Source organism: Dinoponera quadriceps, unplaced genomic scaffold (assembly GCF_001313825.1).
Source record: "Dinoponera quadriceps isolate SergipeBrazil2010 unplaced genomic scaffold, ASM131382v1 scaffold9, whole genome shotgun sequence".
Taxonomy (NCBI): Eukaryota; Metazoa; Arthropoda; class Insecta; order Hymenoptera; family Formicidae; genus Dinoponera; species Dinoponera quadriceps.
This window is the reverse complement of record NW_014554295.1, coordinates 531,545-559,385: the sequence shown is the minus strand read 5'-3', so window position 1 is coordinate 559,385 and position 27,841 is coordinate 531,545. Positions and strand designations below refer to the sequence as shown.

Genomic DNA, 27,841 nt, shown 5'->3' with positions numbered 1-27,841 from the left:
ATGACGGGCCACTCGCTGGTGATCATATGCTGCTACTTGTACACCCTGCTCAACACGGCAGCCCCGCACTTCTCGTGAGTACACGCGAATCAGCGCGCCCTTCGCTCGTCGAACGACGAGGGTCTCTTTAGCACACAACGACTTCGTTATAACGAGGGAATCCCGTTACTAGCGGAAGCGTGCCCGAAATTTTAGTTCTACGTTAAAACAGCAAACACCCGTTCGGGTGTTTCCCAAACGTTCCTGAGCATATCGTAGATCTAATCAGATTATTCCAAGTTGTCCCAAATGAGTGGTAACATATTGCGATATTACACCAATTGGACATCAATTAGAAATCCCATTTTTATCCTAATTGCATAAGAAAACTTGAGGAAAATGTTGGATAGAGAATCTGTCTAGATTTCCCAATTTGAAACCGCAAATTTATTCAGTGGATTAATCGGAACAGATCCCGATTAAATCCTATAAAATTGTTTACTTGAGAGAAACCAGATAGCTCCTATTTTCTCTGCCAAAAGCTTTTCAGATATTTTATTCAATATAAATATAAAATAGATATCTAAGAAGAGGAAACTTGAGGTAAATGTTGGACGGAGAAAATAGAATCTGCCTGAGTTTCCTATTTAGAATTGCGCCTCGGACATTGGACAGAGAAAATGGAATTGATCAAAGTTCCGTTAATTGTACGAGGAGCCTGATTAAATGTAAACATTAAATATAGATAATGAATTAATGTCGACTGAAAATATTAAGGTTTCTTTTCTGCCCGTGTTGCGTGTCCGGCCGAAATAAATCTGAACTGTAGGGGTTCCATTCTCGTTTCAACGTGACTTTTACAGCGTGAGTTCTATTTTCACGGTAATATGATGCCCGTTTCATCGTAATTTGCATCGGACTCCGCGTCGTGTGATACGCAATACACGTTTCGGTGTGATGCAATATACGTTTCGCGCATGAACGCGTTTACGATTTGGCGTCGCATGCACACACACACACATGTACGTCTCCGCAGTCGTGTCTCGCGCAACGCGGTTATTTCTTAATCAATAGCCGCAATCGGACACTAATTGAACAAAGAAAGTCGCGCAGTTAGCGATCGTGACGTGTACGATGGCTGGCTCGCTTGGGGGAAATGGCATCCACTCTGTGATAATAAAACTGCCAACAGCTTGCATTCGGTTCTTGCGCCTGTGAATAATTTATGAACGTCGCTGATGCTGCAATAAAAATCGCCGTAGTCGGGCAGCGATACCGTCTGTTGGAAGCTATTGTTTCATTTTTAAAGGGCCATCGCTGTAAATTGATCACGCTCCAAAATTTCAAGCCGCGACGCGCCGCTTTTTTGTCACAGTGAGCGATTAAACAGTTCATCGAATTAGTTTCCCATACCGACTCGATAACGGAAAGGTGATATGTTCGGAAATATTATTGAAATTAGATCTCTGGATATTAATTATTGTCCGTTAATTTTCTTACAACGAGGTTGAAAAGTCTCGTTGACATTCGTATTTGTAATATTGGTATATTGGAACGCGATGCGTTCGAGAAAGCTAGAAACCGGCAGCATCTAGAAACGAGAAAATTCTTGAAAGTCTCGTTACAGATTATCGGCTTGGCGGGTTTCACAGTGTTATAAGGCGATTTTACAGAAACCTAAGTCTGCTGCGTTCTAATCTAACAATCGTCGGTAGTTGAAATATATATATATACGTTTTCTACTGCGTTATATATACGCTATCGGCTAATAACGTATAATTTTATCGACGAAGATTTCGTCACCAAACGATATAAACGAATACTCCGTCGAAGACGATTCGGCACAGTCAGGAATAATCTTTGACAGAAGGCACGAACGAGGTGCGTGAATGAGCGTGAATAATGTCAATTAGCAAGTTATCTTCTGCGGCTTTTGATATTTTAGAAAGCTAGACTTTGATGAATACGGAAAGAAGGAGGCCTCGTTGTCTCTGAAAGACATCCTACCTTTGAATCCGAAGCAGTACGACAAGCACAGAGCACCGAAATTCCACGGACAACCCACTGTCGTTTATTTCCACGTGACGGTGCTCAGCCTGGACTCGATAAATGAGGAATCGATGGTAAGTGAGACCAACGTAAGCACCACGCCGGGCAATTCGTCCTTCTGTTTATTACGATCCCCCCAAATGAGATCACATCCTTTATTTCTACAGTATAGACCTACTTATATATCAAAATCACGTACATCAAACTGATGAGATATAATAATCTGACAGGATGTAATCCGATAAGATATAATTTACGAAAGAAAATGTTTCATTTGAAAATATATAACACAGAGATATATAAAACATGTAAAATATATAAAATAAATTTTACGCTGTTGTACTCGTTGGTAAGATCAGTCAAAAGCTATTTTCTTTTTATTTCACTTTCTATATGTAAATATAATTGAACATGTAATTATTTAATTGTATGTTATGTTATTGTATATGTATATATAAATGTATGTACAATTTCTATATGCTCTATACGTATATATAACTTAGATTTTCATATAAAATTATAAATATATATGAAACATTAACAGTACATATAAATTATATATATAAGTCAAATGTTTAATTTATTATATACATATATTTTATATACACACATCGTGTTCTTATATATTATTTATATTATTATTATATATAAACATTCTCGTTCACGCAATAACGATTGGTAGAAAACACGAGCTCGTGCGATGAGTGTTTACGAGCGAGAACGAACTGCGCTTTCGTCAAATTTTCCCCGGGTCACAAGTTCACGACGGATGCGTAGTCAGAGCGGGAGCGAGCGTTAAATTAGCTAAATCTTTCATCCGGGGGAGAGAATAATTATGTCGTCTGCACACGGTCGCACGTGAGACGCAACATCTGTTCAGGTTGTTTTTCCACGGCGACAGACGTACGTGGCCGACATATTTCTCGCGCAGAGCTGGCGGGACTCTAGGCTGAGGTTGCCGGAGAACATGTCCGAGGATTACAGGATACTCGACGTCGATTGGCTGCACAACATCTGGAGACCCGACTGCTTCTTCAAGAACGCGAAGAAGGTCACCTTCCACGAGATGTCGATACCGAACCATTATCTCTGGCTTTATCACGACAAGACGCTGCTCTACATGTCCAAGTAAGACCTATAGCATGTTTCTAATACTTACATCCGCTGTTTTCGTACGTCATTTCTGGACATTTAGCGATAAACACGGTTGCACGGGTTTCGTCTGACACGAGAAGAGTGCATATCGCGTTTCGACGAACGATATTATTAATGATAAAAATGATAAGAACCTTTTCAGTGCTCAAAGTATCATCTTTATCTATCTCCCCACTATCTCTCTAATTAAATCAAGAAAGACTAATAATACGCTAGAATACTTTGTTAGCGAGTCGACGCCGTTTATACACAAAGTTGAAATCAAATAACCGCGTTTAACGCTAAACGCGCGGTCCCCGCAGAAGCGGAGTTTCCCGCAACAGCGGAAATTATATTTGTCGGTGTGAAAGTACTAGTTAAAAACCTTTCATCTTCCCGTCCCGTAACTTTCACAGCTTCGGAAAGTTACTTTCACCACCTCATTAAACAAGCAAGAGCTAAATGCGAAGAGGAAACCAACGAAATCCCTCTCATAAATATCCTTCGACGACGAGTAACGTTCGAATTATGCGAAATAACAAATGACCGGCGGAACGTTCGCAATTAAGAAGAAACATTCGAAACTGAGCATCCGAGCTTCTCTCGTTTTTTCTTCCCCCTTCCCCTTACCCCCGATCGGTCGAGCGCTGTGGATCGTCAAATGTCGGAAAAGAACGAGGAAATAATCGCGACAAGAGAGATACTTTACGGAGGGGTGCGAATAACCGCCATTGATATATCGCGACTACGAGCTCACACGTACGTTCTTTCCCGAGGAGAAGCGTGCCGTAGTGCCGCGGGAAATATTAACGTACTCTTTCCTCATGCCGCTATTATAAAAGCACTTTGCTCTCTGCGCGAACGAAACTGTCGCAGTGAGATACGCTCGCGAGGTCCCGGCATTGGTGCTCGGAGAAAAACTCGAAGCTGCGAAACTTATCGCGAGTTTCCCAGCGCGGCCTTCTCGTAAGCGAAATAGTATTAACTCTAGTCTTCTCTAACCGATTGCGCGATAACTGCAGCGTCATGCCGCGTTTTCCTCTTCTTTCTTCTCCCCGTTACAATTCCCATGTTTATGTACTTCATTTTTAGTACACATTTAGTACATATCTATACGTATTATATATATTATAATATCTATACATTTTATACATATTTATCTATAATTATATAAGACGTTAAATCAATGTTTCTTTTTTTTCATTTTCACGGACTTTTCCATTAAATTATTTCAAATCGATTGTTTATTCGTCAAAGCGTCGAAACGGTGAGCAATCGTTGTGGATGCGACGCGACGCACACGGAGCATCAATCACGACGAGGACGATTATGTGTTTCGAGTCAATGTGTCGTTTTCGCTTCTCGCGATAGTATGCCCGTGTCGACCTCGCTTATTCTCATCTGCGGGCAATTTTAATACAATGCTGGACCCGGGGTGGACAAGTTGCTGCTGTGCACTCCACAATTTTGTCAAATTTTATTGCCAATCGAGCGATACGGATTTCTCTCTCGTTACGAACGGCCGTGCCGTACTGTCGAGGGAGGAGAGGAAAAAACAAAGCGAGGGCCGCTTCACCGTTTGTTTGCCATTCGCGAAACTAGCGACTATCGAGTTAATTCACCCGCCGCTGCAGATTGAAGTGTAATTTGATTAATAGGAGTATCGCGTTACTTTACATTAGCGGGAGTGCAGAGCGAAACGCAATATTCGTTTCAGATTGACATTGGTGCTCTCCTGCGCGATGAAGTTCGAATCCTACCCTCATGACACTCAGATTTGCTCGATGATGATCGAGAGCCGTGAGTACATAACAAATAACAATCCGTATCGTAACGTAGTACGCGCAGATGCGAGTCACGGTATTGTCCGTGCTCGGCGACGTGGAAAAGCAGACACTTGTGCAGACACACGCGCTTACGATCTTCGTTTACTCGTGCTTGTTACTAATTATAACGCAAATTGTAATAAGTAATGAACAATAGTGATAAGTAATAATTTTAATATATTTTGCCAAATTAGGTATTTACTGTGAGAAGAAGAAATTACGAAAGTAAGAATCGCTTCAATTATTTTCACACCTCTGTAACATATAAATAACTTTCGATCTGATTGTGACAATTCAGGTAGATCTGCGCGTTTCTGTAAAACAGAGCAAACATCATCAAGGACCATTCAACAATTACGTCACGCTAAATTTGAGAATTTTTGCCCTTCCTCCCACCTTTTCGCTTCTTTTTCTAAGATACATGTAATATTTTCAGGCATATAATATCAAATCAATCACTTTACCTTATAATTTTAATTAGCAAAAGTTATGTTTTTAAAAGAGTAAATATTAAAAAATTAACATTTTGATTATTAACACAAAGCCATGTCGAAACTTGAAAATTTTCGCCAAATGTAACGCGAATTTAACCAAATGCGTCACGAGTGCGCAAACAAAATGGACAAATGGACGCGCGTTTATATTTACAAGTTATGCCATTTAATTGGACGTTCCACGGCCTTTGCTCTCTCTTTCCTACCATTACAGACTGTCACGTAAGCTAATGGATCCCCCCTCCCCTCCTTCGTGACGTAATTGTTGAGTGGCCTCATTAGAATTCTTCATACATTGTTAGAATTCTTTACGCCCTCGGCGTCGATCGATAGACAGAGAAGCGTCAGTCCGTCGGCGGGAGACATCGGTGGTACACCTCCAAATCTTATGTAACTTTTATATAATTTATTACGCAATAATATCGACCGTTCGCCGTTGTTTACTTCTTCACAACCGGTGATTTCTTTTTATACCACACACGTATACACGTCGCACTTCTTCCCTCGTATTCCGCGTGTATCGCACATTTCAGTCTCGCACACGACCCAGGACCTGATATTCCTGTGGAACACAACGGATCCCCTGGTGGTTAATCCGGAGATCGAGCTGCCGCAGCTCGACATATCGAACAACTACACGACCGACTGCACGATCGAATACTCGACCGGAAACTTCACGTGCATACAGATCGTCTTCAATCTGCGCCGGAGACTGGGCTATCACCTGTTCCACACGTACATCCCATCCGCCCTGATCGTCGTCATGTCCTGGATCGCCTTCTGGATCAAGCCGGAAGCCATCCCGGCGCGGGTCACCCTCGGTGTGACGTCACTGCTGACCCTCGGTAATGCGCGACCCTTTCCCTACCTCCTCCCTATCTCTATCCGATTGCTCGCGGTGACTATTCATGATATTTGCGATTAGGATGAGGCTTTGTCCCCCCAGCTCTACGCTCGATTGGCTAGAAACGCCAGCAGAGCCGTAATTCGCGAAAATTCTTAGTCTTTTCGCCGATACTTCGTTAAGCCGAAACCGAACGCAGCAACTCACTGCGATAGTCGCGCGCGTGCGTGCTTTTTCATATCGGAGCAAAAATAAACGGGGATTCGATATAATTCGATATCGTGGGTTATTAATGGCCGATATCAATTCCACCCGCGATAATCATTGAAGAGTGCGCCGATGTGCGCAAATGATAAAACACCGCTGAAACGCCGGATCGGTGATAATTCTCGAGAGTCGTTTAATTACATTTACACCCGACGTACAATTACATTTGACACCCGACTCTCATCTGCTTTGTCATCGCGCTGTCGATTGGATCTCACGCTGACGTGTGAAATCACGAATAAGAGAGTCCTTTTTATCACCGATAAATTTTGATTTTACCACACACGAGAGAAAGTTACAGTTATTTTCGGTGCCAACAGTATCCTTTCGTTATTTTAAACCACAAAAATAGTCAAGAGAACTATTTTTCCAGCAAGCGTTATTACGACGGTGATAACAACATTACGTGCATGTTGTCACCACTATTTTTGTTTGGTTAAATTAACAAAAGGACATTTCTCACAGCACCGGAAACAAATATAATTTTCTCTCATAGAGTGTACTGTTATTACGATTTTTTATATATAATTTTACATTAAAATGATCAGGTTACGATTTCGAGCTTTTGCGTATATTGCGGGATGGCAACGAAATCTCCCGTGCGATGCTATCATTATCTCCATGTACATTTATTGCACTTAATAATTTGATATCAAATTTCATGCTATTAATATCGTAACATACATTGTGATTGTCGTTGATACATTAATTTCGAATTTTAGCGATAAAGCGTTTGCGATAAATTCACATCCTCCGGCAAATTAAACTTTCCCGCGCAATAACACCGCGGTTTAACTTCTTAATTCTCACGCGTGAACATCGATGTGAATATTTATAGCAGGCACACAGAGAAAAAGGTTTCTTCAGATCTAGTATTTCTATTTATCCGACTGAAATTTGTTCCATAGAAACAACGTGTACTCATACGAGATATTATTTGTTCGAGTAAAAATAGTATCGTTCAAGAAAACTTTATCATTTAACTCTATTCTTTAACTCTATTATTATTTCAAACAATGGCGTTCTTTGGAGGATGCCAATGATGAAATTTGTCTGGATGCGACAGAATTGCTGAGATATGAAGAAATCTTGATCTCAGTGCGGCCGTTAGCTCCTATCGCATCGATCGACTCGTACTCACGTGCCGGAGGTTAACGTTTCCCTCGCTTTCAGCCACGCAGAACACGCAATCCCAGCAGTCTCTGCCGCCGGTGTCGTACGTGAAAGCGATCGACGTATGGATGTCCTCGTGCAGCGTGTTCGTCTTCCTCTCCCTGATGGAATTCGCGGTGGTGAACAACTATATGGGACCGGTCGCCACAAAGGCCATGAAAGGCTACTCGGACGAGGATCTTCGAGAGGCCATCGACGACTTCAAGGTAAACCGAAGGGAGCGAAGCGCCGGTATTTGCCGGTGTTCTGTTGGATGCAACCCGCCAGCTTCGAAATTGATAGCCGAGATAAAGCAAAACACACGGCCCCGTCGCTCCGCGTGCAACGGGGATTTCATTCCGTCCCGCTCGGCGATATCGTCGAATAAAAACACCAGTCGAACAAACGACGCCGCGTTGTAAACCGCGCGACCGTTATAAATTATCGACGCTCGTGGGCCCGTAAAGATCGCCGAGACGGAGGACGAAGATAAATGAAGCTGAAGGGAGACGCTTTATCCGCTTAAACCTTTTAATCCTTAATTTGCAAAAATATCCCCTTGGAATATACCGTAAAGTAATTTATGAAAGGGAATAAACACGAGGAGCGTTTTACGAGCATTTATATTTCGGCACGGTTTTAGAAAATCCGTATGATCGGACTTTTCTCATTTTCAACACTCCAAATCGCAGTGAAAACCTCTCGAAGTACAGATAATCGCGTCTGTTCTCGCGCTCGCGCAAGTTTAACGAACGTAATTTATCTCACAATAGAAAGGTAATGAGTATCCGTACGTTTAAAAGCGTGCGCTTGAATCTCTCGAGAAATCCCTGAAACCTCCCTCCGTTTTTATTCGAAATTCAAGCTTCTCGATTCGCCGCAGTACAGTAGCATCGCTTTGATTCGAGATAAAAGAGCGATACCGGCGAAATGAGATTTTACGACCTCCATCGTGTCCGACTTTGTAACCGGGAGCGTCTCTTCTCTTTGCTTAATGCGCGACTGCCGCAGTCGCGCGGAGTTTACTTCCGATTCCACCCCGAATGGTACGACGGTAAATGGCATCGGCGGCGGCATTCGTGCCGCGCACGGTGAAGTATCGTCGTTCGAAGTGCACACCATACTCTCCCGGACGACCGTTTCGTATCGCGAGTAACTTCCCCGACAACTTCGCCGCCGAGCAAGTTCCGAAGTTTTATTTTATCGCGAGCGCATTCGTCCGTCCCGGCGGAGTCGGTCCTCGCGGCGGGGAGGGAAGGAAAAATATTTGTTCCCTCCACCTTTCTCTTACGGCGGTTTACGCGTCGACTTTGCAGTTCGTACTGCGCGACACACAGAAATAGAGAGGGAAAGAGAGAAGGAGAGAGAGAGAGAGAGAAAGGGAGGCTCATCCCGCCGCTTTCATTACAACCGTCGTAATATTTGCTCACGTCAGTGCGACGGTTTTACTCTCAGTTGGCATCACGATAATAAAACGTTCGCGCTTGCACGCAAAACAAGTGTTTTGCGCGCGCAGCTGCGCTACGTGAAAGTTACGCTTTACGCCTCGCAGTTAAATACGTTTCCCGCGATTACCACGCGGTCTCCTCCAATCCCGGGGATGATCCACGATTTGACTCTTCGCGTTTCTCGCGTGGCAATCAGTCGACGCAATAGAAGCAACGATAATATGTGCAAAAGGAAAAATTGTCCGCTGGCGCAGCAAATTGCTTCAGTATGGTGAGAGTGGAAGGATTTGTTTGGACAACGAAAGACTTGTTTAAAGCGAGACGATTTGATTGATATTTGCTGGATATATGAAAATAATGTTCTTATTTACGCCAAATAAATTGTATTGCTGTCGCAACGGATTGCTGTCGAAACGCAAGCATTCTTGCTACAACAGAATAATTTCTTCCGCGTAACAAATCTTTCAGAATTTATTGCGCCAGCAAAGTTGTTCTCCAAGTGTGTGTTGTTCTTATCATTATTAATGAGCTTATTATTATTAATGGTGTATGTATATCGTTCATTATTATTAATTTATCGTTATCATTAGTGGTAATATACGTATTAATGTTTGCGTTACATATTATTATTACAAGAATAATAGTAATATGCAACAATATCCGTGTACTTACCTGACGGCAATAAATATCGGTTCGGAATTCGAAAACTGACTGTAGACAAAGAAGAAAACAAAGAAGAGAAGGTGGGAGAAAAAGGAGGGAGGACGCAGATCGGAATAAGAAACGTGTACAACCTGGATTGATTTCCCACTGCTGTTTCTCCGTTTATTTTCCCGTTCTATTTCCCGTTTATCGCTCTCACATGCCGCGTAACATGGCGCGTGATCTCGTCTTGCAGACGCGGATCAGGTCGGACGCCGAGAGAAGCAGAAGTCCGACGAGGCCGCCGACGATGCAGTACGAACGGTGCTGCCGAGGACGCGCCACCGCCGTTTACATCGACAAGATCTCCAGATTCTTCTTCCCGTTCTCGTTCTTCATCCTCAACGTCGTCTACTGGAGCACCTTCCTGTAACGCAAGTCGGCGAGCGAGACGCGCGCCCCCGGCTCGGCGGGAGCCGCCGGATGCACTTTTACAGAGTTCGAATTCACGGGGAAGGGTATCGCGCGAGGCGACACAGCAATAAACGCCGAAGGTGTTTGTATCCTGTAAGATACCATATGTAAAATACGGCACAATAAATGAGTTCAGCAACAGTGGGATCGAGTGCACGCGTTTCTCTATCGAGGGTACATCGTGTGATCGCGAAACTCGCCAGTACGTTTTGTTTTGATCGCAAATATATAGAAAAAATCCCCGACAATCTGGGATGGGTCCGAGCGATCGGCGTTAAAATGGCTGTCGCGAGATACGTTGGAAATATTCACGTAACAAATTGCGGGTCATATTGCGAAACAAATATCACCGAGATTGATTTTAACCAATATTGACTGATTTAACTGTCAATTCAATTTACTCATTCGAGGTGCGTCCCGTACCTCGGCTGAGATTGCATTTTGCAAGGAACATTTTGCCTTTATAAATGGAAATTATATATAATATATATTATATCGGCGGTGCGCTAACGTTTTTCTCTCACGTACGCTCATTTGAATTACGATGATGACTGTAACCTTAAACATACCGCTGGACTCATGAATTCTCTCGTTGGTAACTGGAATTTCTGACCGCAAACATTTGGACGAATGGACCGCTTTTGCTCCGAAGAAGTTAGAAGTTGATGCGAAAATGTGATCAACGCTGTGACACAGCAAATGCTATACCGCTCGTAGCGCATTAACTAATTAATAAAAATACAGGTACTCACCTACTTCACGCCTGTATTCTGACGGTGCAACTTCGAAGTCAGAAGCATAGATTGTACGAATTACATTCTCCGAGGCATTTACATTTGAGGTAAGTAAGGCGAATAATAGCCGTCCGCCGGTGATAAATAACAAAATACGTGGCGCGTCGCGAGGGGTTGCATATTAACACGTTGAAATGTCAGATGTAATATTTTTAATTATCGACGAAAGAGAGAGAAATGCACTTTTATTAAATGCAGGCTGTATAAAAGGCGGGCTGCGAATGAGTGGCGTGTGCTGTGCCTGACGCATCACGGAGCATTACTACTGCGGTGCGCCTCCGACGCGCTCCGGGCGGTAATAAACGCAGCGTTTATCGGCGTTTCTCCACCGAGCGACGCAACGTCCCGCTGTAAATGATTTTCCTTTCTTTTTTTTCTAGAATTCAAAGCCTTTATATAAAACAACTCCGTTAATGGATTTCACTTCTTCTCCTTTCCTCTCCTTCTCTTTTAACCGTTCGAATTAATCTCCGCGTGTCATCCTTGCACAAATTCCCCCGCTCGAGGATCTACGTTCGCGAAATTCGCGATACGGAAATCCCCGGATCAGTGGATCGGTGATCAGATAAAAGGGAATCGCGATGGAAGAGTGAATTTTCGACGAAACGCGGAGTGTCGGAACGTAACAAAGGCCGGGGCGCGTGATCAACGGCAACAATTGGGAATAATCAACGGCAGATTTACAAATTCATGGCGCAGCCGGAATACGCGTCACGTGAGAAAATAATTCAAGTGAATTAATTGACATCTCTCTCGTCTTGATGTAATTGTCGCATTAATCGTCAGATATATTCGAATCGTCGTTATTGTGGCCCGCAACCAATAAACGATGTGATCAACGATATCCATAATGGACGAGTAACGCTCAAATAAACAATTATCCTCTGTGCAACAGTCGTAGTGCAATTAAACAAATCTAAATACGGCCGTCGGACGAATTTTCGAACGAATATTGCTCCCGGGCGACATTGGAAGGCAACGTGAAAAGGTAAAAATTACGACGAATCCGCGAGAGCAGGATTCGTGGAAGATTCTGCGGATCAGAATTTTGCGCCGAGTTCCGCTTCTCGAAATATTTTCGTTCTCCGTAAAAAGGGATTAAATTTCCGCGAATGGGTAGGTTCACGCACACGCACGCACACATACACGCACGCATTGAGAGAAACTTGCGGCGCAGTCAAAATCCGCCGACACGAAAGGTTTTCCACACCGCGGTGTTATTCCGATCAAGGAGTCTCTTATGTTCCCTCTTATCACTGTATGCAGAGAGTTTCTCGCGAGTAATATAATCTCGATATGCTCGATATGCTGGAGGATATAAAAATGCGGAAATAAAAGGATAATGGCCGGATAATGGCGTACGCGAAGTCCCTTCGATAATGATTTCCACTTCGTTGTCGCCATTATCATTTATGCGTTATCGTAACGTGCGGTCGGGTTTCGCACGCTGAAAGCAGCGAGCGAGAGAGAGAGAGAGAGAGGGAAGGCGATAAAAGGGAGAATTCTCTCCTCCCCCTCTCGTTTCCCGCAACACTTTTCTCTCGCTCCAGCATTTTCCTCGCGCCGGTATATCGCTCTTCGCGAATAATTCTTACGGCCCCCCGGCGGAAGGCCAATAAAATTATCAATCAGCTGAAACTTATTAATTGGATAATTAAATGAAACTTTCAACGCGCAACACTCAACGCGGACCCGGTGGGATTTAATTAGGCCACGTCGGACGCGTAGAAAGTGTTCTAATCGCGCAGCGTGAAAGATATCGATGGATAATTTCTCTCACGGAGAGTTATTCGAAAGAAAGAGAGAGAGAGAGAGAGAGAAAGAGAGAGGGAGAGAGAAAAAGAGCAATCGCCCGGCAATTCTCTCGCGCGTATATTATCGTCGACCCTACGCGAGCCTCACACGAGTGTGAGGAGCGAACGAGGTGGTGAGGGACGCGAAGATAAGAGAGCCGGCGAAAATTCAAGAATCAGATTCCCCGCGGATTTGCATTCCGATCCGCTCCAGTCGCCGGAGATCGCAGCTTTTTTAATCCTCTTGCGGAGTTGCGCGCCAGAACTGCAATTCCTGGCCATATCATTAGACGCACTTCGATTCTTTAATAGAATACAGGTCAGGAGGGGAAGAAAAGCTACTAATTTTATATTTACTCGATTAGAATAAATTTTGGGAGGCGGCCCTTTCACCCTCTTCTTTTAATCGCCGCAATTAAGTACAGCCGCCGCCGGTCCTCATCATCCGGAAATCGCTCGGCTGCGAAAAGCTGCGATTAATCGCGGCGAAGCGCGCCCGCGTCGCGAGTAATTATATTCACGCGAGGAATCATAATTGTCGCCGGGCCGTGAATGGACCGCCTCCGTTCCCCCCCGGTGGGCGCGTCGCCCCCGAAATATTCCGCTCACGTCCGCTCTTCATCTTCGCCCTACATTCCGCGAGCCGGCGCCTTTCCTCGGGTACGCCCGCCGCTTCCGCGAGGAAACGCCGACGATAATTCCGCAACGTCCCACGGACTGCCGCCTGCCCGTGACAGGTGTCACCGACGCGCCGCGCTTAATTAGCCATTAGGAGCTGATACAATTGTTTATCGCCCGATACATCGGTCGCCCGTCCGACTGTCCGTTCGCTGTTAATTTATCGTCACCCGGTGGTAAAAGCGGCGTCGCGCGGTCCGCTGCGACTCTCGCGTCTTGGGAGACGAATTGGACGCGGCGGCGGGGAAAGCCAGTTGAAAATTTGACGGGAGATTTGCGATCCAGTTCTTTTTTACCCGAGCCTGCATGGAGAAATATAATTTCACCAGCGAAAGCATTATTACTGTCGCGTATTCGTTGCGACAACGATAAAATTTAGCTGGCATAATTAGCGAATTATCATCAAATTAGCGAATTATTCGTAATTAGAGCAGAAACAGTTTGCCAGGATAGAAACTATTCCGCTGAGTGAACTTGTGCCCCTTAGGGACACGTTAATCTACTGTTAGCACAAAACAATGTTTTCCTACATTCGCTGATTTATTCTTATAGAAAAATAATCTGTAAATTCAGTAAAATGACCCAACGGAAAGCAATTAGTAATCTTAAGTCGTTTTGCCGTCTACATAGCAATATATTTTGCTTCGATAGTATAAAATTTGCTGTGCCAACGAATTATTTTTCTCCGTGTGGAATTTGGAATATTCAATATTAAACATTACATTGTCCCCGTGTCTATTGACTTCGTGTTCGGAAAGGTGTATTTCAAGCCGGCCTGGTCGTGAAAATGGATAAATTACCACGAAATCTATGAAAAAAAGATCTATTCTAAGTCGTGGAATCTCACGATACATATTTCCGATAATATCGCCATTTAAAAAGAAAAGGAAGAATATAATTTACCAAATGTTTCGTATTGACTTCGTATTCAGAAAGATGTATTTCAAGCGGACCTGACCGTGAAAATTGATAAATTACCACGAAATCTCCATGGAAGGAAGATCCATTCTTAATCACGAAGTCTCAAGATACATATTTCCGATGATATCGTCATTTAAAAGAAAGAAAAGGAAGAATACAATTCACCGAATAGCCCGACGTGCGTGAGCCCGTAGTGAAATCCGCTCGGCACGTTGATAAGCGATCAATGAGCGGAAAGTTCTAAGCGCCCTGAGCGAGACTCGTCCAATCAAATCGCATCGCGATGGATGGATGGCGACTCACGCTCGGCGGCCGCGAACTTCCGGCCAGAGCCTTCGGAGCGGAGAGTTATTACCCGATTTAAAAGCCAAATGCAATCTAATGCGATTGCAACCGAGATTTAGACGAGTGTGCGAATCACGGGCGTGGAGGGGGGAGGGTGGATTCGCGCGCTGATCTATGCCGAAAGGGCGATCGAAACGCGACGATCGAGCCGCGGTGTGTAGCGCCGTGTTTGCAGTAGTCTCGTTAACGAGATCCCTTCATTTGCGTAATTAACTATCGACTTTCTGTCGGCGGCGCAGTTAGCCGAGCGTCCCGTCGATCGTTAATAGATTCCGGACGACGCGGACGGATTCGCTAAGAAACCGGCCGCGAACGCTCGGTCGTTTCGAGAATCGCCGCGCGGATTCCGCAGCTTGCGAAAGCGGCGCCGGAGTACCGGAGAGTCGCGCTTGCGTTTGAATTTCTTCGTAATCTTCAACCCGTCGCGGGATCAACTATTATTAACACGGGTAGGGGAAGGGGGAGGCTGCGTTAGCGCTACGTGAAATACGACGTTGTATTTCACCGCGGGTCGTCGTCGCATTACGCTCGCAAAATTACGTAGTAATGGGGCAGTTAAGGTGAATTTAACTACGTCGTTTCGCCGCCGGTGAATTATTTTAACCCGTCCGTTATTTCAACCGACGTTCGGCTCCTTCGGGCTTAAAAACGCGCTGGATGCTCGTGTTTTTAATCCAGCTGTCCGCTCGGACGACGCGCACCGTGTCGCAGGAGCTGAATCGATAACGCGTGTCCCGATATCGAAACTTCGTAAGGAATTGCTTAAAGAGTTGCTCGTTACGCGCTGCTCCAACTCTAAATTGCAAAAGTTGCCCCTGCACGGGCCATCGCAAGTTCAGCCGCGCACTCACTCTCCCGCGAACTTGAGGCCATCTCCTCAACAAAAGGCCGAATATCATCGGTCGTCGGAATGATTAATAATCGATGCTCTTAACAAATCTTTTTGCTGTCCAAACGAATCTTCTTGCTGTCGCTATACAGTGACAAAAAATCTGCCGTGCAAAAAACTTCTCTCTGCGAATATTTCACCGTTTTCACTCCTACACACGGTCGTTTTTAACCCGTTTTAGCCAGTCCTGTCAATTTTATGCTTGTATTCCCAAGCACACCCAGTCTATTAAACGGAGGAATATGACGAGTATGCCTGAGTATTTTTAAAGAGATCGCCCGTCTTCAATACTCGTTTTCCAGCTGATGAGTGACAGCACGCTAATACGTTCCTCTTTAACTCAGTTTCGCCTCGATACGGAAAGAAGCACGTTAAAGTGTCGTGCATTTATTCGTGCTATTTCAAAATCGTGCAATGTGAATGCCTTCGAATGTTAAATAAGTATTCTGCACTCGTAGTTGAATGTACATTTGCACACCTTAAATTTATACAGTACCGTACGAGTTTACTGTTCCAAGTACTCAATAGTACGTTAATACCATTCGGATATTCTCGTACGCAATCCGCTCGTTATTACGGAAAAGTGCTTTCCGACCTAAAAACGAGGTCGCGTTCACTCAGCCGAACGCACGCTTTCAATGCTCAAACTAACCGTTTGCGCGGGATAAAAACGGTGAGATATTTTTCTAAAGGTTTTCACGGGACGAAAATGCAACGAGAGAGCTCGAGAGGATTACTCGGTACATTTAGAAAATACTAATTATAGTAAAAAAAAAGAGAGAGAGAGAGAGAAGAGCTGCGAAACGACCGAATTAGAAAAAACGAGCAAAGAGAGCAGCGATCGATCGAGCAGGGAATAGAACGTGATATAAAATTGGCGTTGGTCAAACACGCGACACTGCACCTTTGAAACAACAATGTTCGCCCGTGAATAATGAAGATCGCAAATACGCGACTCGAATGCATAGAGCTCTTGGTTGTTTATGCAGACAGGATATAAACTCAGCCCTAATAGCAGCCATTTTAATTGTCGGAAACGTAATATCGCTCGGTGGAGGTGATAAACTCAGGCTATAAATATCCGTTATAGTTTACCCCCCCCCCCCTTGTCCACGCTCCAGCTGAGGCACTCATCTCTGCCCACTCGTTCAATTTTGAATTTAATCCGATGTGAACAAAGTCTAATCGCGGTATTGCGTGCACCAAAAGCGTCATTACGCGGTTTATCTCGTGTTACGAGATTACATCTGCATTATTATATTATTAATTAGTATCGTCGTATTATGTTGTGATTATCTGTATCTGCAACAAAGTAACCTGTGTGATTACACGCTCATATACGAACATGAGTTTAATGATAGAAAACAGAGTTATAGGAATTATATTCGAAGCTACGGCTCTTCGAAGCCTCGAATTTCTGAACCTTCGACACGTTACATTCGAATATGAAATTTCGAAGCGTGGAAATTCGAGCACATTGTTCGATAGTAACCGACGCTTTAAACTTAAATTTTGATTTCACTTCGCAATTATCCGCGACGGTTTTCGCCTCCAACCTCTCCGGACTCGCTGAGTTACGCAAAAACGAGATCCCATTGCAGGTTGTGCAATTTTCGCGAGAGACGCGACAGCTTTTTACCGTCGCGAACGCGACGGTTGGCAATAAACCGACCGTTATAAACGTTAATTTTATCTCTGTCTCATGTTTGCCATTCAATTCATCTTCCCGTTTATTTCCGTTATTTTATTATTCATGAAACGACACAAGAACTAGTCTCCAGTCGTCAGCGTTATAATTCCCGGCGAGCGAATTCCGGATTTCCGGAGGACGAAATCAACGAGAGAAGAGCGAAGTGGCCGTTAAATTCTACTGCAAAGTATAAATTTCAATTTACCCTCCTAATTACACCGTCTAAGTATAAATATAATAAATATAAAGCAATTATAAATTTCAATTCATCGTTTCAATTATGTGCCGTCAAACTCTCGCTCTCTCGGTCTTTCGTTTCGTCCGCAAAATTAAACGAGCGAATGAAGATTTCTGTATCGTCGACGCTTTAAAATTTCGACGAGTTTGTGAGACAGGCGCGGGGTTGACAATAAAGTTGACCCGTAAGTATGAATTTTAATTTATTTCCTCTCTGAGTTAAGGCGTGGAAGCTATCGAAGATGGACAACACGTCTTTGGCTAAAACGTCTTCACCTCTAATTACAATCGTCGGCGATGCGCGGTCGGCTGATCGGCGAGTGGCCGTCGGCAAGATTGGGATATCGCGATTCCTCCTCCGCTTCGATCAAAAATATCGTCGTTATCGTCGTCACGGCAATAAATTCGCGCGGCCGTCGCTGTTCGAGCTATCCGACCGCGCGGTCCCAACGCGCACGCGCGCAATCGAGCGTCATCGCGCCGGTGGTAATTACAAAATAGGAACTTTACGAACGCGAAACAAGAAGAAATTCTATCGTCAATCGTGTAGTCACGTTGTGTCACGTATATATATACGCGTGTGTGTGTGTGTGTGTGTATCCAGTAAGCAAGAAATCATTAACACAACATTATTACAATAATACTTTATAACACATAACGTTTTCAAATACGTAGTTTTTAATGTTGTACATAACGTCATTGTTAACAATATCTGACCCGAAGATTAAAAATAATATTTATACAATATGATTTTAATATTTCAGAATATTATATCACCAAGTAACAGTAGTTCGAAAACATTTATAAAATATTACGTTAAAATGTTTATAAAGTCCGCGTGAGATCGATGTTTCGAAAGATCGATTTGACGTTTCTTGCTTACTGGGTAAGTCGTTACGAGTTACGCGTAAACTAACCGCACCTCGTACTATTGATATACAAAACTTACTTGCGACGTTTTACACGTATTTACAGTTACTAATGTTATTTTAATCTACGTTAACGATAACGACAACTTATAAGTTATTATTAACAGATGCTTTGCGCGCGCGTGCGCGACGGAGTGTTCTCGGTACATTCGAAATTCAAACGTAATTGGCGTAATAATCGTATTATCCGAATATTCCTCGCACGAGATGTTCTCCGCTCGATCAGCCGAGCGGCGACGAGCGACGGCCCGGTCCAGCGTTTCTCGGATTTCCGATCATAGAAGAGAGACGCACACACACACGGCAACACACGCCGGTAATCATCGCGTCCGCTTACGTTAATTCTACGGTGTATCGGGAACGATGTCGTACGAGGGATCGATCAAGAGCGAGCTCATTATCCCCGCCTCTTGTTAGCTTGAATTTTCACCCGCCAAGACGGCACGAGCGTCCACCGTTCTTCGGCCATTCTGATTCTAAAGCGTCCAGCGTTGGATGCGGACGCGTCGCTCCATGCTGCTTCATTATATTCGCACACATCTCTAATTATGGTATTGATAATACGGTACTGAAGTAACTTTCAGCTGCACTCCGTAGAAACGCTGCGCGCTTTCATTCATTTCGTCGCGTGTCGGCGACCGGACGAGTCCTATAATCTCCCGATTTAATTAGTTTGACTTAGGAATATACATATATATGTGTACATATATATATATATATATATATATATATACATACATGCCTAGGCGTTCGCTTCTCGTCTTCGACGTGCGCGAGTTATGCGAGCCAACGATCGAAGGACCGAGTGAACAAAGAGGACGCATTACATTTTCCGCAGGAGCCGAGTCGTTGAATCATTATTATCGCGCGTTGAGTATCGGTTTAACGTCTGTTCAATTGGCTTTCAGAGAAGTTCGTACATTTACGAAAAAATCCTCTGTATCGTTCGTACGTAATTTTTCCGATTTCACGTTATCCGAGAATAGCATTGAAGATTTTAACGTGCGATCTGATACGCTCGTATTTTGGCTACGTGAGACTCTTAAAATCTTATTTCACGGCATTCTGGTGATTTACAGAGAAGTCGCATTGTGCCACATTTATCTTTGAAATGTTATTTATAAGTTAATTTCTAAATATACTGAAACACTGTTGAAAATTATTTCGCAAATCCAGAGAAAGAAGCTCAAAATTATCGATTTAAAATAACCGTTTCATTCGGAGAAAAAGAGAGAATTTTTATATCGCATTACCAGATACGTTATAAGTTTCAATCTGACTGAAAGATCAACAATGCGTAAATATTTGGAAGAGTTAACGACTCTATTCACCTGGCCCCTCAATCGTGAACGAGCGATCGGGCTCCAAAACATGCCCAATTGTGTCCCGTTCCAACGGTGTGATTACAAAAGAAAAAAAAGGGAAACCGATTGTAAAGCGACGAAGCATTTAATCCTAAATGGCGTATCAATCGAGACGTGACGAGCCATTAGCGGCGGTTGAACATTATTTTAACGCAGGTTACACGTATATAAAAAGTACCTTAACACCTGAGATACAATCGGATGTCGCGTGTCGTTCAATAATTCCCCTCCGGTGCAATGTCGCACAGTATCGTACGCGCATTATCGTCAGGGTATCGCGAAAAATCTTCTTCGGTGCGATACTGCCGTCGGACAATTAGTCCGAGCGCTTTTCGCGCTTCCCGCGCTTTCGCCCGAGGAATTTCTCGATCGTACGACTTCTTTTTTTGGAAACACGATCGCTCGATTGTAACAGTGAAACGTGATTGCGTCGAGCGTCAACGCAACTGCGGGCAATTGTCGTCGACACTCGACAGGTCTGTGGACGGCGTCCTGGTTGGAAACAAAAATAAAAAGAAAAAAAAAGGAATAGGAAGGAGAAACAAGGGTGGAAAATCGCGCGTTCGCACGATGAGGAATCAATGCCGAAGGTACGAACGGATTATCGTCGCTTTGTCAACTGACACTCCATTTGTCTTTTCCCCCTCGGTTATCGTCGAATGACGCCGGGGATTCTGCATTAGCCGCTTCATCGCACGATCGGTAATCGCCGAAGCCGGGAATTTCGGTCTTCCGCACGCGTCATCCGACTTCTTTTTCTCCGTCTTCGGCGATCACTCCGTGAGTCATGCGCGATGCATCTGCAATTCCCAGCTCTTATTCGTCTCACTTGCCACGTTGTTAGCGCGACGATTGGTCGCCGATTTATTCCCCCGTTATCAAGCGAAAATGATTCGACTTCTCTCCGCCGTCTCTCGGAAAAGTCTGCGAATCTTGAAGGACTAAATAACATCATCGGGCCGCGCGGTCGTGCGAGAAGCGGCGACTTGCAACGACAGAATGTTAGAACCGACGACATACTACCGGTGTTTGTAATATTACTGATCGTGCGGAAGAGATGTGACTCTAGTCATTCCGAATTCGCGTCGCTCGGCGCGGCGGAGCTTCGAATTGAAACTTTGGTTTAATCAACGTGCAGTCGTTTCATAAATCTCGCGTATATCTGCGCTCTGCGTATAAAATATATCGTTGAGATTAAGAGCGCACGGTTCGTATATTCACCCTCGAAAGGCGAATTTAAACGATTTACACTCGCGTATTACATGCAACGATTGATGTCATAAAACGTGTATTTTCGAAAATCCCGTAAATAAAGCGGTTTCAGATTTCGAAACGTAATTACGAAGCCAATATCGCGGCATCCCCGCGGCTGCTCGTTTTAACGAACGATTTTGCGAGATTAACGCTAATGTGTGCGCACCTTTAACATCGAGATCTGCATATTTATCGTTTCAAAGTCTTTCCAGCACGGGCGACGCGAATTGGCTCGCACGCTTCGCACCCTGCGACGCTTCCTTCGCCTTCAAGGACGAGCGGATTAAAAACCCCTCGGAAGTGTATTTCCCTTTTCCCTCCCCTCTGCACCTGTCGTGCGAGGTCGCGAAGGCTTTGGAGCGGCGAAAGAAAACGAAATGGAAAACTCTTGAAGAACGCGCAGGCTTTTCTCACACACTTCGCCCTAAATGTTCTTATTAAAGTTATTATGTCGTTTCGGAAAAAATTGGCAGTACGGTAGTAAATTGAAAGACTCAATTGTCATCATCCTCCTCTTCGTTTCGCTTGCCGTGTTGTCGTTTCCACGATTCCCATTGCTCTTGCTGTTGTTGCCGTTGCCGCTGTTATTACACACGTTTACAGCACCGTTGTCGCAGTCATGCTATTCGCTGCTCATTTGCACAATTCTTTTTGTTTGTTTTTCCTTTTTCTCTCTTCTCTCCCCCCTCTCTCTCTCTCTCTCTCCCTCTCTCTCACTCTCTCGTTGCGCGCCGACGAAGTAATGTCGCGAATCTGCAAGATTTCATTCGATTTCAACTCGAAATAAAATTACATTCCTATTTGAGCAGCAAACTCCATCTCGTGCGTCTCCCGATAGGAATGAATTTTATTTCCTTTTTATTCCATCGGGCTACACGCCAATTGTGGAGTTTATGGTACAAATGATTGCATTTGTCAAAATATAAAAATGCGAGCCTGCAGAAATTAAAATTTCACTCACGTATAAAACACTTATAAAAAGAAATAGATAAAATAATAGATCCTTTTTCTTTAAACGAAACGTACGTTTCCAAGTGTCACGACGAAACGATTGAAAATCGTGAATCTTTTGAGGGACAGCTATTAATTAACGTGTGACTCTATTGATTAAAATGAACCTTTAATAATCACGGTAAAGGCAGGCGAGAAAAATTAGCAATCACGCGGGGGAATAGCTGAAATTCGCGAGATTCTATCTCGGCGCGCAAATTCCGCACGCATACACGCACAGACAAAACACACACGCACGGACAAAACATACCCGCACTATGAATCACAACACCGATAAAAGTCTCTATTCAATTTTTTTGTTGTTTTATTCTTAATTGCACTCTTAACTTATATTAACGATTTATTGATCAATTACAAGCTAGAGCTCACAGGACGATCGACTGCGTCGCGGCGCACCGCGTCGTCATTCTCTCTTTCTCTTTCTCTCTCTATGTCTCTGACGTCATACCTAAATCTACGTCAGAGTGATAACTAAATTAATGAAAGTAACTCGACGATGTCATGTTCGACATCGATTTTACGCGAAAATACGTCTCTCCCGGAAACGCCGAATGGATGCTTGTTGCTATCAAAATTACGACGGCACATGTAACGGCGTGTTTCGTGAGAATCCCGAAAAGTAAGTATGTAGTACAAGATTAGTCTAGAAATAATTCCATAAGCACGTAACACCAGTGAGAAGAAACCACGCAATCACGTTCAGCGTAATAACTCCGCGCGACACCCCGATTTCCATCCGTGATTCCCGCCGAGCAAATACAGAGCGATAACGCGATTAATACAATTCATCGAATATAAACGTGAAAAACGTCTGGGAAAAAGTACGTGTTAAACGCGCATATGTGTACTACAATTTTTATTGAAATTCAGAGACGAGTGTATATGTGTGTATGTGTGTATACGTATGTGAGATTCGGTGATTGATGCTTATCGAAGGACGGCCGCGTTCAGCGTTTCGAAGCTCGAGAAAACTCCTGTTTTTGTTTCGCAAGTGTTTGGCACACGCAGGAAAAGCATATGTCGTCCCGCGAATAAATTATCGATAAAAATGCAGACGAGGGGGGATGGAGAGGGTCGCGCGAGCACGCGCGCGATCGTACGTGACGGATGAAATTAATTATTAATGTCTAATCCTGAAAATCCATGCGACAATCTTCGCTATATATATATATATATATATATATACATACATACATACATACATACATACATACATACATATATATATACCTATCCTTTTTCCACCTGTAGTTGGCGCGCATTCTCTAATTAAATTGCCGCGTTTTTTTCGACCGGGCCTTTTTCGTCGGGTTTTTCGACTCAAATATAATTCGGCGCTCTTTTCACTTGTACGTATATAATCATTTAATATATATCTATATATATATATCTTTCTCTTTCTATTTTTCTCTTTCATACGGCTTTTCACGCACTCAGGCACGCATTCTAGTTCGGAACGATTTAGAATTTATTTTATTGCGCGACGCGAGGGTGCTGCAAATAAATGTGTGTATATGTTGTGTGTGTGTGTGTGTGATTGTATAACTGTGTGAGCATGTTATCTGTGAGTGAACTCTTCACGTCCATGTATCGTATACGTGTGTTTGTGTATCTCGTGTGTACATGTCCTCCCTGTAATACGTATATATAATATATTTCTCCCTCTTTTTTCCTCGCATATTTGCATTTGTAATATAATATAATCTTTCTATACATATTTATATACTCTCTCTTTCTCTCCGCGCGTTAATCTTCCGTTCAACGGTCGAGTCACGCCGTCAATTGCAAAGGTTTTCTTTATTACAGACACAACAGTGTTATGTGTGTGCATCTTCACCTCTTCTCTAATCCTACCCCTCCTCCTTCCCGGACTTCGCGGATATTTACATTGCACATTGCGTTATCGTCGTTAGACAAATTCCGTTGCACGCCCAACAACAGCCAATCTCCCTTTTCACTCCCACCTTCGTTCTTGCTCCGGCTGCGCATCCGGTCGTGTCGGTCGATTGTCCGCGATATGTGGCAGCGTCGTGTAACCTCGAGTATCCCGATCATAAGTAGTCTAATTAACACGACGCGCTTTGATGCCTCATAACGAGTTTATTTTGCCAATGACGCCGAATTTAATAAACGGACGCATCGTAGGTTTTCTCGAAATGCCTTGAGAAACTTTTTCAATTTAATACATATATATGTATATATTTTTTTTTCTATTAATTTATATATCAATGTCGCACTGCAAGAGGCAGAACGGAAGACTATGGAAATTTCTGGTGGCTACGTATACTAAATTAAAGTTGTTTTTCGAAGGCTTTCACGAAGTTATTAATAACATTTCAGATATCTCTTCTTTCCTCCATCCGACGTATCGTGATCTTCTCGATACACAAAGTATCTCTCGATATACAAGATGCTCTTTGCAGTCGCGATCGCCTCGGAAGAAACGCGGAGCGTAATGGACAAAGGATACTCCCCTTGTTTCCAACGAAATTGTCGTGCCGCTCAAAGAGAATCTCCGAGTCGCGAGGAGCCCGAGAAAGCGGACGATCGATCACCACGACCAACGAGCAACGATAACGATAACGCCGTTAATAATAAACGATCGAACGATATTTCGATTTAATTAATTACCGCCTAAGAGTCCTCGCGATCGCGACTGACGTCGGCCGCGAGGCTTTGAAAGAACGAGGGCATCATCTTAAGTTAGAGTACAAAGGTACATAGGTCCCTACCTCCATTTCTTTTTTTTTATTATTTGTTTCTCTCTTTTTTTTTTATACGTTCGCTCGCGTAACTCGCGCCTCTTCCGACTCACGTCGCGCCAAGCCGTCTTGCAAATAATGCTCGCGCTCTCCATGTTGATCTCTGAGCGACGTAACGCACGAAGAATCGGGATAATTTGTTGTTTGATAATATTTCGATAACTCCGTCGATATCGTCGAATTAATTTTAAACATTTCGGACGAAGTATATGTGTATTCTCGAATTTACCAGAATATCATGCATGTGTCAGCGATATCTCGAATAAAGGATTTATTTGGGAATTCTAAATGCGCGAACTCCACCAGAACGAAAGAATCGGCCGCACGATAATTTGAGAACGGAAAAATGGTAGACAAATAAATATTTCGTGAGATAAAATTTAAAAGTGGAATATCGCACGCGTTTGTTGTGTCCTCGGGTTGTACAATTTAGCGTCGTAATCGGTAACAAAGGGGAATACAGATCGCGAGCTTATCGCAGCAAAATGTGAAATTCACCGTGCCGTCTTCCTTCGCTCCGTAAGCTTCGTCCCTTATCGTCCTTCGCACTAATTATTTGAACGCAGTCTCCTTCGAGTCTAAATCATGATATTCGCGTACAGCTCTTTATCATTAATGTCCCTGGCTTTGTATTTGCATTTGATATGTTCCGTCTCTCTTTCTCCGGACTTCGTACTGTCCTCGGTACTTCCCGTACGACGATTCTGTCGATTTGTCAAATGAACAACAACTATCGAAAATATTCTCACAGAAGTGAATGTTTGCATGTATTGGATGCGTCAATTTTCCCTAAAATAGAAATCTGATAATTCGTAAAATGACGAAGGTACCACATTTTACAAGACCGTCTCCCTATTTTGTAACGACATTTAAAAATAGCAATACTGATAAACGTCGCCCACACAAGTGGGATAAAAAGCGAGATTCAGATGCAACGTGCGCGAATAAACATTCGATTACGTATCGTGTAATTTCAGTCGAGAGCGCTCGAGTTTCACTGGGAAGCAGTTACACAACAAAGCATGCTGAAAATTATCAGATCGGTATGTAATTGCTTAACGATCAGAGCACATTTATATACGTATACAGTTTCGTGTAGCTGCGTACATTATACATATACATATTATATATATATATATATATATATATATATATATATATAAAATACGTATTAAACACCATCGAATTTTCATGTATTAATTCGCCGAGACTGGATAGGCACTCGAGAGTTTCGCTCTCCAAGAGGAGCGTTCTTCGATCCTACGGTAGTCCAGATCACGGACAGTTTTCATTCCCCGGCGGAAACTCTCGATGATGATGCGAACTCTTGAACAAGAGAAAGGAAAGAAAGAAAGAAGGAAAAAATGGACTCCGTATTTTGCGCCTCCGTTTACCGCTGAGTGTGCGACGACGTCGGTTGCGCACGTCGTCGCGTGGTATAAAAATAGCATTCGGCGCGTGAGAATTCCGGCGGGTTAACGGAACGATTATCCATCCACGGATTCGTAACTGTCGCGTATTGTATCGTAAGCGTCAAGAAGCGCGAAGCTGGCGCGTAAAACGCGGCCGTTGAGGCGCGCGACTAAAGAGTAAACTACTAATTCCCGCCGTGATTAATGAACCCTTTGAATCCGTTCAAACAATCGCTGTATGTGTGTGTGTGTGCGTGTGTGTGTATGTCCGTGTGTGAAACAAAACGCGTTCTCCGTTCATACTCTCTCTCTCTCTCTCTCTCTCTTCCTCCGAAGTCGGAGAAAAAAGAATCGAAAGAACATTATTCAAGGGACGGCCTGACGCGAGTAGTAAGCGCGGCGCGCGGCGAAAGGACCCTCGAGAACTCGATCCCGCGCACGCAGGACAAATCCCGTATAATTCCGCGATCCTAATTGCAATCACTCAGCCACACCTGGGTCGCCCATCTCTCTCGCAAACTCGTCTACGTCGCCGGCGCGATTTAACCGATTAACTCGATTAATCGCTGCCGCCGGCCGGCGCGGCAAACAATTGAAGCCGCCGACGACGACTTCCCGCAGGAAAGACTTGACGCTACCCCTCTCTCTCTCTCTCTCTCATTCCTTTTCCTTCTCTCTTTCCTCTTCCAACGGAGATCGATCCAGCGTGCGACCGAGCGCGTGTACGAAGTGCCGCAACAACGAGGACGTTGCGAGAATGTGACGGCCTTTCTGTCGAACGGAAATCCGCGAATTGGCGCAAATTCCTGACGGAATTGCGATCACAGAGGGTGAGCCGTCGATCCTCGCGCTCTTCTCGAGGATAACGATCGATCCCGTTGTATCGGCCAGGCGACGCTTGGGTCTCGCGAGAGAGACCGTTTCCCTCGTCGTTGATCCCGTCGTCGAGATCCCTGTCGAGGAAACGAACGATCGCTATTCGTCCCTCCGGGCGGCGAATCGATCCGAGCCCGAGAGATCGGCGGATACACGACGCCGTTGAACTTGACGACGATCCCCCATCTCGCGTGGCGTCGATGCGATCACGGCTTGGTTTTATTACTGAAATTAAAAACCCCCCGAAAGGAGTGTTCATAGCCGCGCGCGCTAAACGAGCTCGAGGAGCTTAATGGTGGAGAACCGCATCTGCCGTGTTCTCCGTGCATCTCGCGACAAGTGTATGATGATTGAAGGAGCGAAAGGCGAGTATTCGATTCCCGATCAATTTTTATCCTGATTACACAATTATAGCGATGTACTGACGCATAAATTAACGCAGAATCAACGAGATTGCAATTAGGTCGGCGTAACGGCAGCGTAATCACTTCGAAGCGATTAAAGCCGACATCGATTCTCCCTCTATTTATTATTGTTGAGATTGTTATTGTCATTGAAAATTGTATCGTGCTGAAAA

General features: G+C 44.0%; 2 protein-coding genes across 4 annotated transcripts in view; one reads left to right on the top strand and one right to left on the bottom strand.

Annotated features, from left to right (window-relative positions):
• Nucleotides 1-21,515, top strand: LOC106743482 (glycine receptor subunit alpha-2). The gene is made up of 7 exons (XM_014617359.1): nt 1-74; nt 1,925-2,102; nt 2,930-3,156; nt 4,880-4,962; nt 6,016-6,327; nt 7,767-7,972; nt 10,092-21,515. Exons 1-7 carry the CDS (start codon nt 1-3, stop codon nt 10,266-10,268), a joined length of 1,257 nt encoding a protein of 418 aa, XP_014472845.1. The 3' UTR covers nt 10,269-21,515.
• The window catches only part of LOC106743458 (potassium voltage-gated channel protein Shal), a 115,904-nt gene continuing 107,064 nt past the window's right edge, over nt 19,002-27,841 (bottom strand). For all 3 annotated transcript variants that reach the window (XM_014617322.1, XM_014617316.1, XM_014617328.1), the window contains one exon: nt 19,002-27,489. The gene's annotated coding sequence lies outside the window, so the exon portion shown is untranslated. The remainder of the gene's footprint in view (nt 27,490-27,841) is intronic.